The sequence below is a fragment of the Mytilus californianus genome, unplaced genomic scaffold (assembly GCF_021869535.1).
Source record: "Mytilus californianus isolate M0D057914Y unplaced genomic scaffold, xbMytCali1.0.p SCAF_13, whole genome shotgun sequence".
In the NCBI taxonomy this organism is placed as follows: Eukaryota; Metazoa; Mollusca; class Bivalvia; order Mytilida; family Mytilidae; genus Mytilus; species Mytilus californianus.
In genome coordinates this window covers 20,002,603-20,016,187 of record NW_026262615.1, presented here as the reverse complement: position 1 = coordinate 20,016,187, position 13,585 = coordinate 20,002,603, and the positions used below count along the sequence as shown (strand labels likewise).

The 13,585-nt window shown below is 32.9% G+C and overlaps 1 protein-coding gene across 7 annotated transcripts in view; it reads left to right on the top strand.

Annotated features, from left to right (window-relative positions):
• The window catches only part of LOC127723340 (protein scribble homolog), a 101,978-nt gene that overhangs the window by 47,589 nt on the left and 40,804 nt on the right, over nucleotides 1–13,585 (top strand). For 6 of the 7 annotated variants that reach the window (XM_052229920.1, XM_052229918.1, XM_052229916.1 and 3 more), the window contains exons 20-25: nucleotides 455–541; nucleotides 1,135–1,227; nucleotides 6,184–6,204; nucleotides 9,817–9,897; nucleotides 10,509–11,354; nucleotides 11,887–11,946. In XM_052229920.1, coding sequence (XP_052085880.1) covers nucleotides 455–541; nucleotides 1,135–1,227; nucleotides 6,184–6,204; nucleotides 9,817–9,897; nucleotides 10,509–11,354; nucleotides 11,887–11,946 — 1,188 coding nt within the window. The remainder of the gene's footprint in view (nucleotides 1–454; nucleotides 542–1,134; nucleotides 1,228–6,183; nucleotides 6,205–9,816; nucleotides 9,898–10,508; nucleotides 11,355–11,886; nucleotides 11,947–13,585) is intronic. The other variant, XM_052229915.1, reaches the window with a different exon arrangement.

Genomic DNA, 13,585 nt, shown 5'->3' with positions numbered 1-13,585 from the left:
CAAAAAAATTATTAGCTACTTGAAAAATCTTTATCACACATGATATAAATATTATTAATAACAACATTCTTTTATGGTTAAGGTTAGATTTGCCTCTGTACCTTAACTGTATCCTCTCTACTGTATAACCTTTCAAAAATGATGCAGACCAGACACCTTTTAAGGCCAAAAAAAAAATTTTTCTGTTTTCTGACTCCCTACCTACCTACCCACCTACACTTACACAATTGATAGATCACCATTAATGTCCAGACATTTTTGGTTAAGCACTGTTTGAGTCCAGAACATTTCCAATATCGTCTTATGTAAAATATTTATAAAAGAAAAAAAAATTCTACCTACTTCTCCCATTCTTTTGTGTTATGAGGCAGGAACCCAGTTTATACATTTTTTTGCATTACCATTAATATTATAGTTCTTATTTGGAAATACATTTGTTTCTATTTTATAAAAGGAACCTAAGGAGGAAGAAGAGGAACCAACAACAGGGTTTGCTACAGTTTCGTTTGAACAAGAACCTGGAACTGAAGTTTATGGAGAGGTATAAGAGTTTTCTTCATAAATCTAGATGAAATTGACAGTTTCTGCTCAAAGTTGGATAAATTAGTCTGTTTCATCACAAATATTAAAGAAAAAGTCAGTTCCTTCACAAATCTGGATAAAATTAGTCAGTTTCTTCACAGACCTAGATTTAATTAGTTTATTCGCAAATCTGGATGAAATAAGTGAGTTTCTTCACAAATCTGGATAAAATTAGTCAGTTTCATCCCAAATCTGAAAGAAATTAGTCAGTTTCATCCCAAATCTGAAAGAAATTAGTCAGTTTCATCACAAATATTAAAAAAATAGTCAGTTTCTTCACAAATCAAGATTGAATTGATAAGTTTCTTCTCAAATCTGGATAAAATTTGTCAGATTTTGATTTAATGAGGCAAAAGTTGTGATAATGTCCCTCCTTTATCTATCATTATTTATGTAAAGTTTTTGGAGTAAATAATGAATTACAGAAAGAGGCAATATGAAGATAGAAAGAAGGTTTTATTCCTTTAAATGTAAACATTTGTTTACAAAATCATATGTATTATGATATAAGAGCATTTATAGTCTTCCAATAAATTTTTAAAAACATTTCAGAAAATTTCGACAACATTACTACGGGATCATACTGGGTTAGGATTCAGTATTGCAGGTGGCCGTGGATCAATACCATTTAAAGGCAATGATCAGGTTTGTGTCTTGACTGGATGCTTATTATTGTATACAGATTGCTTTAAGCAACTGACCGTGTAATTCTATCAGCCTAAAAAGGATGCCTGAAACCTTTAAATTTTTTAAAGACAAACTTTATCATCTTTTACTTTGAGGTAAGCTTTTTTTATGGAAGACATCATGGGTTTGGTAAAATTGCTTTGATACCTGAAATTTAACTATGTTGTATAATCAATGAGCTTGTTTATTGCTAAATATGAAATTGATGTAAGCTTTGAAATGCACGCTGGACACATGCTTTGACATTTGTTTGCTCACAATACTTTCCTCAATCTTATTCTGCTAACAAAATGTTCAGAACCATTAGGAAGGGGAAAATTGATACAGTGCTGAGATATGATGATATTTCATCATAAGTATACAAAATTCAAAATTTGTTAAGTTACTTGATTTTTTCTAAATCTGGTTTGATTTTTATGTAAATATTATGAGAAAATTATGCTCATTTTGCCTTTTCAGTGGTAAAAAAAAGCTATTGGGAGGGCAGGATCCGCTGATGGGCGTTTAAAGGCATCTTTTCGTCAAAACTTCTTCCTAATCAATTTCAATAAAGGATAAAGTAAACAAATGGAAAGTTATTTGAAGTTTGACAGATATGTAATTAATGATTTCTTTCCCCACTGAAGTTTGACAGATATGTAATAATGATTTCTTTCCCCATTGAAGTTTGACAGATATGTAATAATGATTTCTTTCCCCATTGAAGTTTGACAGATATGTAATTAATGATTTCTTTCCCCATTGAAGTTTGACAGATATGTAATTAATGATTTCTTTCCCCACTGAAGTTTGACAGATATGTAATAATGATTTCTTTCCCCATTGAAGTTTGACAGATATGTAATAATGATTTCTTTCCCCACTGAAGTTTGACAGATATGTAATAATGATTTCTTTCCCCACTGAAGTTTGACAGATATGTAATTAATGATTTCTTTCCCCATTGAAGTTTGACAGATATGTAATTAATGATTTCTTTCCCCATTGAAGTTTGACAGATATGTAATAATGATTTCTTTCCCCATTGAAGTTTGACAGATATGTAATAATGATTTCTTTCCCCACTGAAGTTTGACAGATATGTAATTAATGATTTCTTTCCCCATTGAAGTTTGACAGATATGTAATAATGATTTCTTTCCCCATTGAAGTTTGACAGATATGTAATAATGATTTCTTTCCCCATTGAAGTTTGACAGATATGTAATAATGATTTCTTTCCCCACTGAAGTTTGACAGATATGTAATAATGATTTCTTTCCCCACTGAAGTTTGACAGATATGTAATAATGATTTCTTTCCCCACTGAAGTTTGACAGATATGTAATAATGATTTCTTTCCCCACTGAAGTTTGACAGATATGTAATAATGATTTCTTTCCCCACTGAAGTTTGACAGATATGTAATAATGATTTCTTTCCCCATTGAAGTTTGACAGATATGTAATAATGATTTCTTTCCCCACTGAAGTTTGACAGATATGTAATAATGATTTCTTTCCCCACTGAAGTTTGACAGATATGTAATAATGATTTCTTTCCCCATTGAAGTTTGACAGATATGTAATAATGATTTCTTTCCCCACTGAAGTTTGACAGATATGTAATTAATGATTTCTTTCCCCACTGAAGTTTGACAGATATGTAATTAATGATTTCTTTCCCCATTGAAGTTTGACAGATATGTAATAATGATTTCTTTCCCCATTGAAGTTTGACAGATATGTAATAATGATTTCTTTCCCCACTGAAGTTTGACAGATATGTAATTAATGATTTCTTTCCCCACTGAAGTTTGACAGATATGTAATAATGATTTCTTTCCCCATTGAAGTTTGACAGATATGTAATTAATGATTTCTTTCCCCATTGAAGTTTGACAGATATGTAATAATGATTTCTTTCCCCATTGAAGTTTGACAGATATGTAATAATGATTTCTTTCCCCATTGAAGTTTGACAGATATGTAATAATGATTTCTTTCCCCATTGAAGTTTGACAGATATGTAATAATGATTTCTTTCCCCACTGAAGTTTGACAGATATGTAATTAATGATTTCTTTCCCCATTGAAGTTTGACAGATATGTAATTAATGATTTCTTTCCCCATTGAAGTTTGACAGATATATAATAATGATTTCTTTCCCCACTGAAGTTTGACAGATATGTAATTAATGATTTCTTTCCCCATTGAAGTTTGACAGATATGTAATTAATGATTTCTTTCCCCATTGAAGTTTGACAGATATATAATAATGATTTCTTTCCCCATTGAAGTTTGACAGATATGTAATAATGATTTCTTTCCCCATTGAAGTTTGACAGATATGTAATAATGATTTCTTTCCCCATTGAAGTTTGACAGATATATAATAATGATTTCTTTCCCCACTGAAGTTTGACAGATATGTAATTAATGATTTCTTTCCCCATTGAAGTTTGACAGATATGTAATTAATGATTTCTTTCCCCATTGAAGTTTGACAGATATGTAATTAATGATTTCTTTCCCCATTGAAGTTTGACAGATATGTAATTAATGATTTCTTTCCCCATTGAAGTTTGACAGATATATAATAATGATTTCTTTCCCCATTGAAGTTTGACAGATATGTAATTAATGATTTCTTTCCCCATTGAAGTTTGACAGATATGTAATAATGATTTCTTTCCCCACTGAAGTTTGACAGATATGTAATTAATGATTTCTTTCCCCATTGAAGTTTGACAGATATGTAATTAATGATTTCTTTCCCCATTGAAGTTTGACAGATATATAATAATGATTTCTTTCCCCATTGAAGTTTGACAGATATGTAATAATGATTTCTTTCCCCATTGAAGTTTGACAGATATGTAATAATGATTTCTTTCCCCATTGAAGTTTGACAGATATATAATAATGATTTCTTTCCCCACTGAAGTTTGACAGATATGTAATTAATGATTTCTTTCCCCATTGAAGTTTGACAGATATGTAATTAATGATTTCTTTCCCCATTGAAGTTTGACAGATATGTAATTAATGATTTCTTTCCCCATTGAAGTTTGACAGATATGTAATTAATGATTTCTTTCCCCATTGAAGTTTGACAGATATGTTATTAATGATTTCTTTCCCCATTGAAGTTTGACAGATATGTAATAATGATTTCTTTCCCCATTGAAGTTTGACAGATATGTAATTAATGATTTCTTTCCCCACTGAAGTTTGACAGATATGTAATAATGATTTCTTTCCCCATTGAAGTTTGACAGATATGTAATTAATGATTTCTTTCCCCATTGAAGTTTGACAGATATGTAATAATGATTTCTTTCCCCATTGAAGTTTGACAGATATGTAATAATGATTTCTTTCCCCATTGAAGTTTGACAGATATATAATAATGATTTCTTTCCCCATTGAAGTTTGACAGATATGTAATTAATGATTTCTTTCCCCATTGAAGTTTGACAGATATGTAATTAATGATTTCTTTCCCCATTGAAGTTTGACAGATATGTAATTAATGATTTCTTTCCCCATTGAAGTTTGACAGATATATAATAATGATTTCTTTCCCCACTGAAGTTTGACAGATATGTAATTAATGATTTCTTTCCCCATTGAAGTTTGACAGATATGTAATTAATGATTTCTTTCCCCATTGAAGTTTGACAGATATATAATAATGATTTCTTTCCCCACTGAAGTTTGACAGATATGTAATTAATGATTTCTTTCCCCATTGAAGTTTGACAGATATGTAATTAATGATTTCTTTCCCCATTGAAGTTTGACAGATATGTAATAATGATTTCTTTCCCCATTGAAGTTTGACAGATATGTAATAATGATTTCTTTCCCCATTGAAGTTTGACAGATATGTAATAATGATTTCTTTCCCCATTGAAGTTTGACAGATATGTAATAATGATTTCTTTCCCCATTGAAGTTTGACAGATATATAATAATGATTTCTTTCCCCATTGAAGTTTGACAGATATGTAATTAATGATTTCTTTCCCCATTGAAGTTTGACAGATATGTAATTAATGATTTCTTTCCCCATTGAAGTTTGACAGATATGTAATTAATGATTTCTTTCCCCATTGAAGTTTGACAGATATGTAATAATGATTTCTTTCCCCATTGAAGTTTGACAGATATGTAATAATGATTTCTTTCCCCATTGAAGTTTGACAGATATGTAATTAATGATTTCTTTCCCCATTGAAGTTTGACAGATATATAATAATGATTTCTTTCCCCATTGAAGTTTGACAGATATGTAATTAATGATTTCTTTCCCCATTGAAGTTTGACAGATATGTAATTAATGATTTCTTTCCCCATTGAAGTTTGACAGATATGTAATTAATGATTTCTTTCCCCATTGAAGTTTGACAGATATGTAATAATGATTTCTTTCCCCATTGAAGTTTGACAGATATGTAATAATGATTTCTTTCCCCATTGAAGTTTGACAGATATGTAATAATGATTTCTTTCCCCATTGAAGTTTGACAGATATGTAATAATGATTTCTTTCCACACTGCGTCCTACACTCATTCAAATGAAAATGAAGTAAAATTGATAGATTTGAAAATGTGACAAAAAAACTGAAAAGTGGGTGATTTGAAGTTTTACGACTAAGATTGAGGAAAGTATTGAGCTAAAACATTCTATGTTCATTATGCTGTACTTTCATTTTGTTTTGTAAATTTATTTTTCCCCCAGATTTTCATGTGATACACAGTAATAGGTAGATGTTGTATGATTATGTTTTGTATATTACAGGTTTTTAATTACTCAGTCATCAGTTAACTTGTATAAGATTGTATATATTTTTTACATGTATTAAGTTTGACCTTTGAAGGTCATTGAATGGAAGGATGTTGATGTTTTTTCTTCTGTTGAATTTACAGAAAGTTTATTCCTTTCTGGAGGTTGGTAAAGTATTGTTGGCATGGAAACCATTGAATGTATTTAAGTTCCAGACGTTCTAGTTTTACCTGGTTAAATAAATCACTTAATACAAAAGAATTACACGTCTTTTGAATAGGGTACCATACTTATAGACTATCAATGGTTTTTGTCGAGCCTGCGACTTTTGTCGCAGAAAGCTCGACATAGGGATAGCGATCCGGCGGCGGCGGCGGCGGCGGCTACGGCGGCGGCGGCGGCGTTAGCTAACTTCTTAAAAGCTTTATATTTTAGAAGATGGAAGACCTGGATGCTTCATACTTTGTATATGGATGCCTCATGTTACGAAGTTTCCGTCAGTCACATGTCCAATATCCTTGACCTCATTTTCATGGTTCAGTGACTACTTGAAAAAAAAGTTCAGATTTTTTGTAATGTTAAATTCTCTCTTATTATAAGTAATAGGATAACTATATTTGGTATGTGCGTACCTTGCAAGGTCCTCATGCCCGTCAGACAGTTTTCACTTGACCTCGACCTCATTTCATGGATCAGTGAACAAGGTTAAGTTTTCGTGGTCAAGTCCATATCTCAGATACTATAAGCAATAGGTCTAGTATATTCGGTGTATGGAAGGACTGTAAGGTGTACATGTCCAACTGGCAGGTGTCATCTGACCTTGACCTCATTTTCATGGTTCAGTGGTTATAGTTAAGTTTTTGTGTTTTGGTCTGTTTTTCTTATACTGTATGCAATAGGTCTACTATATTTGGTGTATGGAATGATTGTAAGGTGTACATGTCTAGCTGGCAGGTGTCATCTGACCTTGACCTCATTTTCATGGTTCAGTGGTCAAAGTTAAGTTTTTGAGTTTTGGTCTTTTTTTCTAATACTGCATGCAATAGGTCAGCTATATTTGGTGTATGGAATGATTGTAAGGTGTAAATGTCTAGTTGGCAGGTGTCATCTTACCTTGACCTCATTTTCATGGTTCAGTGGTCAAAGTTAAGTTTTTGAGTTTTGGTCTTTTTTTCTAATACTATATGCAATAGTTCAACTATATTTGGTGTATGGAAATATTTTATGATCTATATGTCAGTCACGCAGGTTTTATTTGACCTTGACCTCATTTTCAAGGTTCATTGCTCAGTGTTAAGTTTTTGTGTTTTCGTCTGTTTTTCTTAAACTATAAGCAATAGGTCAACTATATTTGTTGTATGGAAGAATTGTTAGCTGTACATGCCTGCCTAGCATGGTTCATCTGACCTTGACCTCATTTTCATGGTTCATTGGTCAATGTTTAGTTTACTTGGTTAATGTTAAGTTTATGTGACAGTTGTAATAAAGCTTTATATTTAGGACTATCAACATAATATCAATGATTAGTAAAGAAGGCGAGACATTTCAGCGTGTGCACTCTTGTTCAAATGAGAGGGTGTTTCTCAGCTACAATCTAATCGACATGATCGAAGGGTGAAAACCCTGAAATGAGATGTGGCCCAGAAACATCCTCGAGTTTGAAAGACCAATGATGATCTGTTTATCACTATTTTGTCTATGATGTCGTTGATGTTTACATTGACAATGGCATGTGTGCCCTTAGTTTTTACGATAATTTTCTCTAAAGCAAGTAGCACGAATGAAAAATTGTCACAGTAAAGATTAAAGGAAATATTACACAAAATAACAAATTTGTGTTATCCCAATTTTTGAGAGCAGAGGTTTTATTTTTTCCTGTAAAAAAATTATGGGCAGATTTCATATGTTGAAAGTCATATAGGGTTTTCTAGATATTTGTTTCTGTTACCTTTGATTTTTTTTTTTTTGGGGGGGGGGGAGGGGGGACCATAGCATCAACCTGAACCCCCACATTCACTCAAGTTTTTGAGCAAAAGAATAAAGAGACTTTCATATTTGTTCATTTTTTAAAAGCAGTTTGTATCTCTGAACAGTCATAATAGGCAGCACACATGGCATTTTGAACAAACAAATAAAAAAAAGAGATATTTGATATTTATACAGAATAATGGTGTTAATTTAGCCAATATAAATTGGGAAGGTCATTAGACATGTTACTACAGTTATATACAAGTATAAGAATATAATACAAACACAAAAGTTTTCTTTTGATTCAGTTCCATATGACATCATAAATATAAGCTCTTAGTCGTAGTAAGTTTATAGTGCAAAAATCATAAATGGTTTAAATAAATGCTGTTCTTGTTTTCAACGCAAAAGTGGATGGGAGGCACTCAAATTAATGAATTGGATTTTATTAAGAATTTTGTAAGATCTATAAGTTAAATGAAAATTTTATGTTTTTGGTAATTGGGCCTAAAAAAATTGCCTTTCATCCCTCCATGCTTTGAAATCATGAACAGTCAAAATGATCAAGTTAAGAACAGTTTTCTTTAAGGTATATAAAACTATATAACCAGGTAAAACTCGGCCCAATGAGCATGACAATTTTTAACAGAAACTTCTCAGTGTTGTTAAACTAACTTATCTGTCCCACAGAGACCTATAGTCCAACAATATATACTCGACCTCGAAGTCTGTAGATTTAAAGCATCTTGTGTTGAAACAGTTGTTTTTGAAGTTTATTTACCACTCTCGACTTTATGGATGTTTGTTACTTTGATTTTGAGTTTGAACTTTATTTTTTCGTTAGTTTTTAGGATTTTAGAAACGACATTTTGAAGGTCATAAATGACTGAATGTTAGAAGTGTGTAGTTTGTGTGTCATGTATATGTTGTTGTTAAGCTTTAGGTGCATGATATTGGATCAATTCAGAAATTGGAATTTTTGAAAGACTGATTTATTTGAGTATACTGAATTTGGCCATATTTAGGGCCATAGAGTAGCAACATTTCTGAATTGTTCACATTATCATTTAATATTAATATGTAGTATGCTTTAAAATGTATTTGAAATCTGTGAGTAAATTTGATAAAACTATATGTTCCATGTCTGAGGATCTAGTAAGACAGCTGGTGCATGCCTGATGGCTTTTAATCAAAATTAATTATTAGTTGCAAAATGATTAAGAAATAAATCACTTTTTTATTCTATGAGAGATTTCAGAAATGTTACTTAAGATTATAAATAGTTTCAGTAACATGAATGGTCCAATCATGTGTTAAGGGTTTCTTGACCAAAACTAATTTTGATCTTTGACCCTATCACTTTTATCAGTATTCTTCACCATAAACTTTTCAACTCCACCAAACAAAGTTTTTTTGGTGTATTCGAATCACTTTGTCCATCTGTCTGTCTGTGTGCCTGGTAAACACAACTCCTCCTTTACGGCTGGATGGATATTGATGAAACTTTACACAATTGTACAACACTACCTGAGGATGTGAAAAAAGGAATATAATCCTGATCTAACTTTTGGACGAGAAGAGAGTTACCAGACAAGACCGCTTTTGCTGAATAGAGGTGACCTTTACAGGATGTTTGACTGTATTCGGTAATAAATTTAAAGTTTTTTTGGAGAGGCAAAACCCCCAAATAGGTTTCTTTGATTTAAACAAATGAGGAGACCATGAAGTCAAAGAGTCTACAAATTTTGTCTGAAAATATGTATACCTGGTGTTTCAATCTGATATATAGATGTCCGCTATCTTTACAGGCGATTTATATCTCTCGTGTGGTAGATGGAGGTATTGCTCAAAGGGATGGTAAAATTCAGGTTGGCGATAAACTTCTGTCTGTGAGTATATTTTTTAAGCAAGTTTAAAAACCTAATAGGTTGTTATTGTAGGTTTAGGTCAATGTAATTTACTTCAGATAGCTAATGATTTAAGGCAAGTCTTATAAAATTAAGGGGATGTGGTATGATTGCCAATGAGACAACTATCTTGTCTTAATTTTATTGTAGTGCCAAACAGTACATATCTTATTCTTGGAAATCCATGTTTTTCTCCACCGAATGCAACTTATTTACAGTAAATGCAAAAAAAAACAACAAAAAAAACCCAAAACCAAACTTGAAGGTGTTGAAGAGGAGAAATCAAATATACATATTTGAATTTGATGAATCTGCATTAATTTCTGTCAAAAGAACAATAAAATAGACATGCATGTTTTTAGTGTATTTGTATTTGCTTATTGTAAATTCAGAAATTATTGTGAGGCATTTATCATTGCAAATAATGGGACTGAGTGAGTATGGAAATGACAAGAACTCACATTCTGAAATCTGAAATATTATATTTGTATGCCGCTTTTCCTGTAACCGCAATAATTATTCTCAAATTTTTGTCTGTCATGTTGAAATAACAATATGTCTAAATTTACAGTAACTTATTTGTTTTACTATAGATCAACAGTGTAGACATGCAAGATGCCAGACACGATCAGGCTGTTGCTCTGTTGACTGGTGTAGATAATGAAATTCGATTGGTTGTGTATAGGGAGAAAGTTGTCCCCAAGGAGGAAGCTGTGGTGTCACCACCCAGTGGTGAGAAACTGGAGAAAATAACTCAGCCACTAATAAGCTGGCAGCAAACACCTCCCACAACAGGAATTAATGATACATTTTTGATTACTCAATCCCCTGTGGTAGCCTCATCACCAGCAACAATACAGAGTGAAACCTTTACAATGACCCAGTCATCAGTGGTCTCGTCTGGTCCTACTGTTCAACCCATCAGCAACAGTCCAAGTCCATATTCGACTGCAACACCATCTTCATTTACATATCAGTCACAGAAATCTCCGCTTTCACCTCAACAAATTTCACCGCAGGCTACATTGTCACCTCGTCAAGAAACATCGCCATCTGTTAGTCCACGTAATGTGTCAAGTGAATGGTCGACGACACCCACTACTGCTGTTCAACCGCCACGATTTGTATATCCTGGCTTTAAATCACGGACTACATCTAGCAGTAAAACTGTAGAAAGTAAAAACATTGAAAATGAAAGTAGAAATAGTCAAAGTGAAAGTAGGAATATAATGCACGAACAACAAAATAAAACAGTTTCATTTGAAAGGGAGACAATCAAATCAAATCATGTGACTATTAACAGTGGTGATTCTAAGCATGCAATAGATAATATAACAATAGTGAAGGCAGGAGGACCTTTAGGTTTAAGTATTGTAGGAGGAAGTGATTTATCTAGTCATCCATTTGGCGTAGATGAACCTGGAATATTTGTGTCAAAGGTAGGTTCAAATTATTTTAGATGAAAATTAGGCAAACTAGCCAAATATATCCATCTATCCTGATGTTAGTCCGTCTTGTATCAGGTTAAAGTTTTAAATAAATGCTAAATAAGGGTAATGAGTCTACTAATGACTTATATTTTGCGATTAACCAAACATTGAAACTTGAGTGTGAGTGTTACAAAGTGTCCTAAGGAAACATATTAAAATAGTCCTGTTAATTACCATTATCCATCCATTTGTACTATTTACCTTGTCAGCAAAACTTCTTTTAATCAGCTAGATGGATATAGATGAAACTTCACAGTTGTAGAACACTATCAGAGGATGAACATAAAGGAATTTAATCTAGTGCCAATATGAAAAAAAGGGAGAAAATCAAATTTACTTTTTTTCAATATATTTGTAGTATTCCAGGGAGGGAGATGTTCTTTTTTTTACAAGTTAACCATAACTCTACTATTGATATAGTAGCACTACAATATAGGTTTATGGTTTATCATTTTGATTTACCTTTCAATTATTTTTACAGATTAATCCTGATGGTGCAGCATCTAGAACTAACTTAAAAATTGGTGATAGAATTTTATTGGTAAGTATATAGATGATGGAAAAAGGTTGGTGAAGTGAATGTAATGAATGATGTAGACATTTTAACCAAGACACTTAGATTTCCTCTAGAGTAGTCATCTTATCTTATATGTCAAACAGTTAACCAACTTATTCATGTGTAATTTTTTATGCCCCACGTAGGGTCATTATGTTTTTTGGTCTGTGCGTCGGTTCGTCCGTCTGTCCTGCTTCATGTTAAAGTTTTTGGTCAAGGTAGTTTTTGATGAAGTTGAAGTCCAATCAACTTGAAATTTAGTACACATGTTCCCTATAATATGATCTTTCTAATTTTAATGCCAAATTAGAGTTTTGACCCCAATTTCACGGTCCACGAAACATAAAAAATGATAGTGCGAGGGGGGCATCTGTGTACTATGGACACATTCTTGTTTTTCTCTGATTCAGCTGTCATTACGTCAATTTATTTTCACCATTTCCTAACTTTGTCTATATGTGCGTATGAGAAAAGATTCAAGTTTGACATATTTACATACTGAGTGCCAATTGAAATGGTCCCCATGCAAAAGAAGGACAGGGTGGCTCAATAAAAGGAACAGGGTGCCAAGATAACAAGGAATAAGAGCACAGGTCATCATATTTAAAGGGCAGACACTGCACCCTACACAAATTCTAGCTGGAAAATTAGATTTTTATACGACCGCAAAAAAATTTTTGTGGTCGTATACTGGTATGACGTTGGTGTCGTCGTCGTCGTCGTCCGGCGTTGTCCTGCGTCGTCCGAAGACACATTGGTTTTCGCACTCTAACTTTAGTTTAAGTGAATGGATCTCTATGAAATTTTACCACAAGGTTCAATACCACAAAAGGAAGGTTGGGATTGATTTTGGGGGTTATGGTACCAACAGTAAAGGAATTAGGGGCCAAAAATAAGAATTTTTGTAACTTCCAGACATAACTTGTGTGTTAGTGTATGGATCTCTCTGACATTGTACCACAAGGTTCCATAGCACAAAAGGAATGCTGGGATTGATATTGGGGGTAATTGCCTCAAAATTTTAGGAATTAGGGGCCAAAAAAGGGGCAAAAAACAAGCATTTTTCTAGTTTCATGACAATAACTTGTGTGTAAGTGTATGGATCTTTCTGAAATTGTACTACAAGGTTCCATATCACAAAGGGAAAGCTGGAATTGAGTTTGGGGGTAATTGCCGAAACGTTTAGGAATTGGGGGCCAAAAAGGGGCCAAAAATAAGCATTTTTTTAGTTTCCAGACAATAACTTGTGTTCAAGTGTATGGATCTCTCTGAAATTGTACTGCAAGGTACCATACCACAAAGGGAAGGCTGGGATTGATGATGGGGGTAATTGCCTCAATATTTTAGGAATTAGGGGCCAAAAAGGGGCAAAAAACAAGCATTTTTCTGGTTTCAGGACAATAACTTGTGTGTAAGTGTATGGATCTTTCTGAAATTGTACTGCAAGGTTCCATATCACAAAGGGAAAGCTGGGTTTGAGTTTTGAGGTAATTGCCCTAAATGTTTAGGAATTTGGGGCCAAAAAGGGGCCAAAAAACACATTTTTCTAGTTTCCAGACAATAACTTGTGTTCAAGTGTATGGATCTCTCTGAAATTGTACTGCAAGGTACCATACCACAAAGG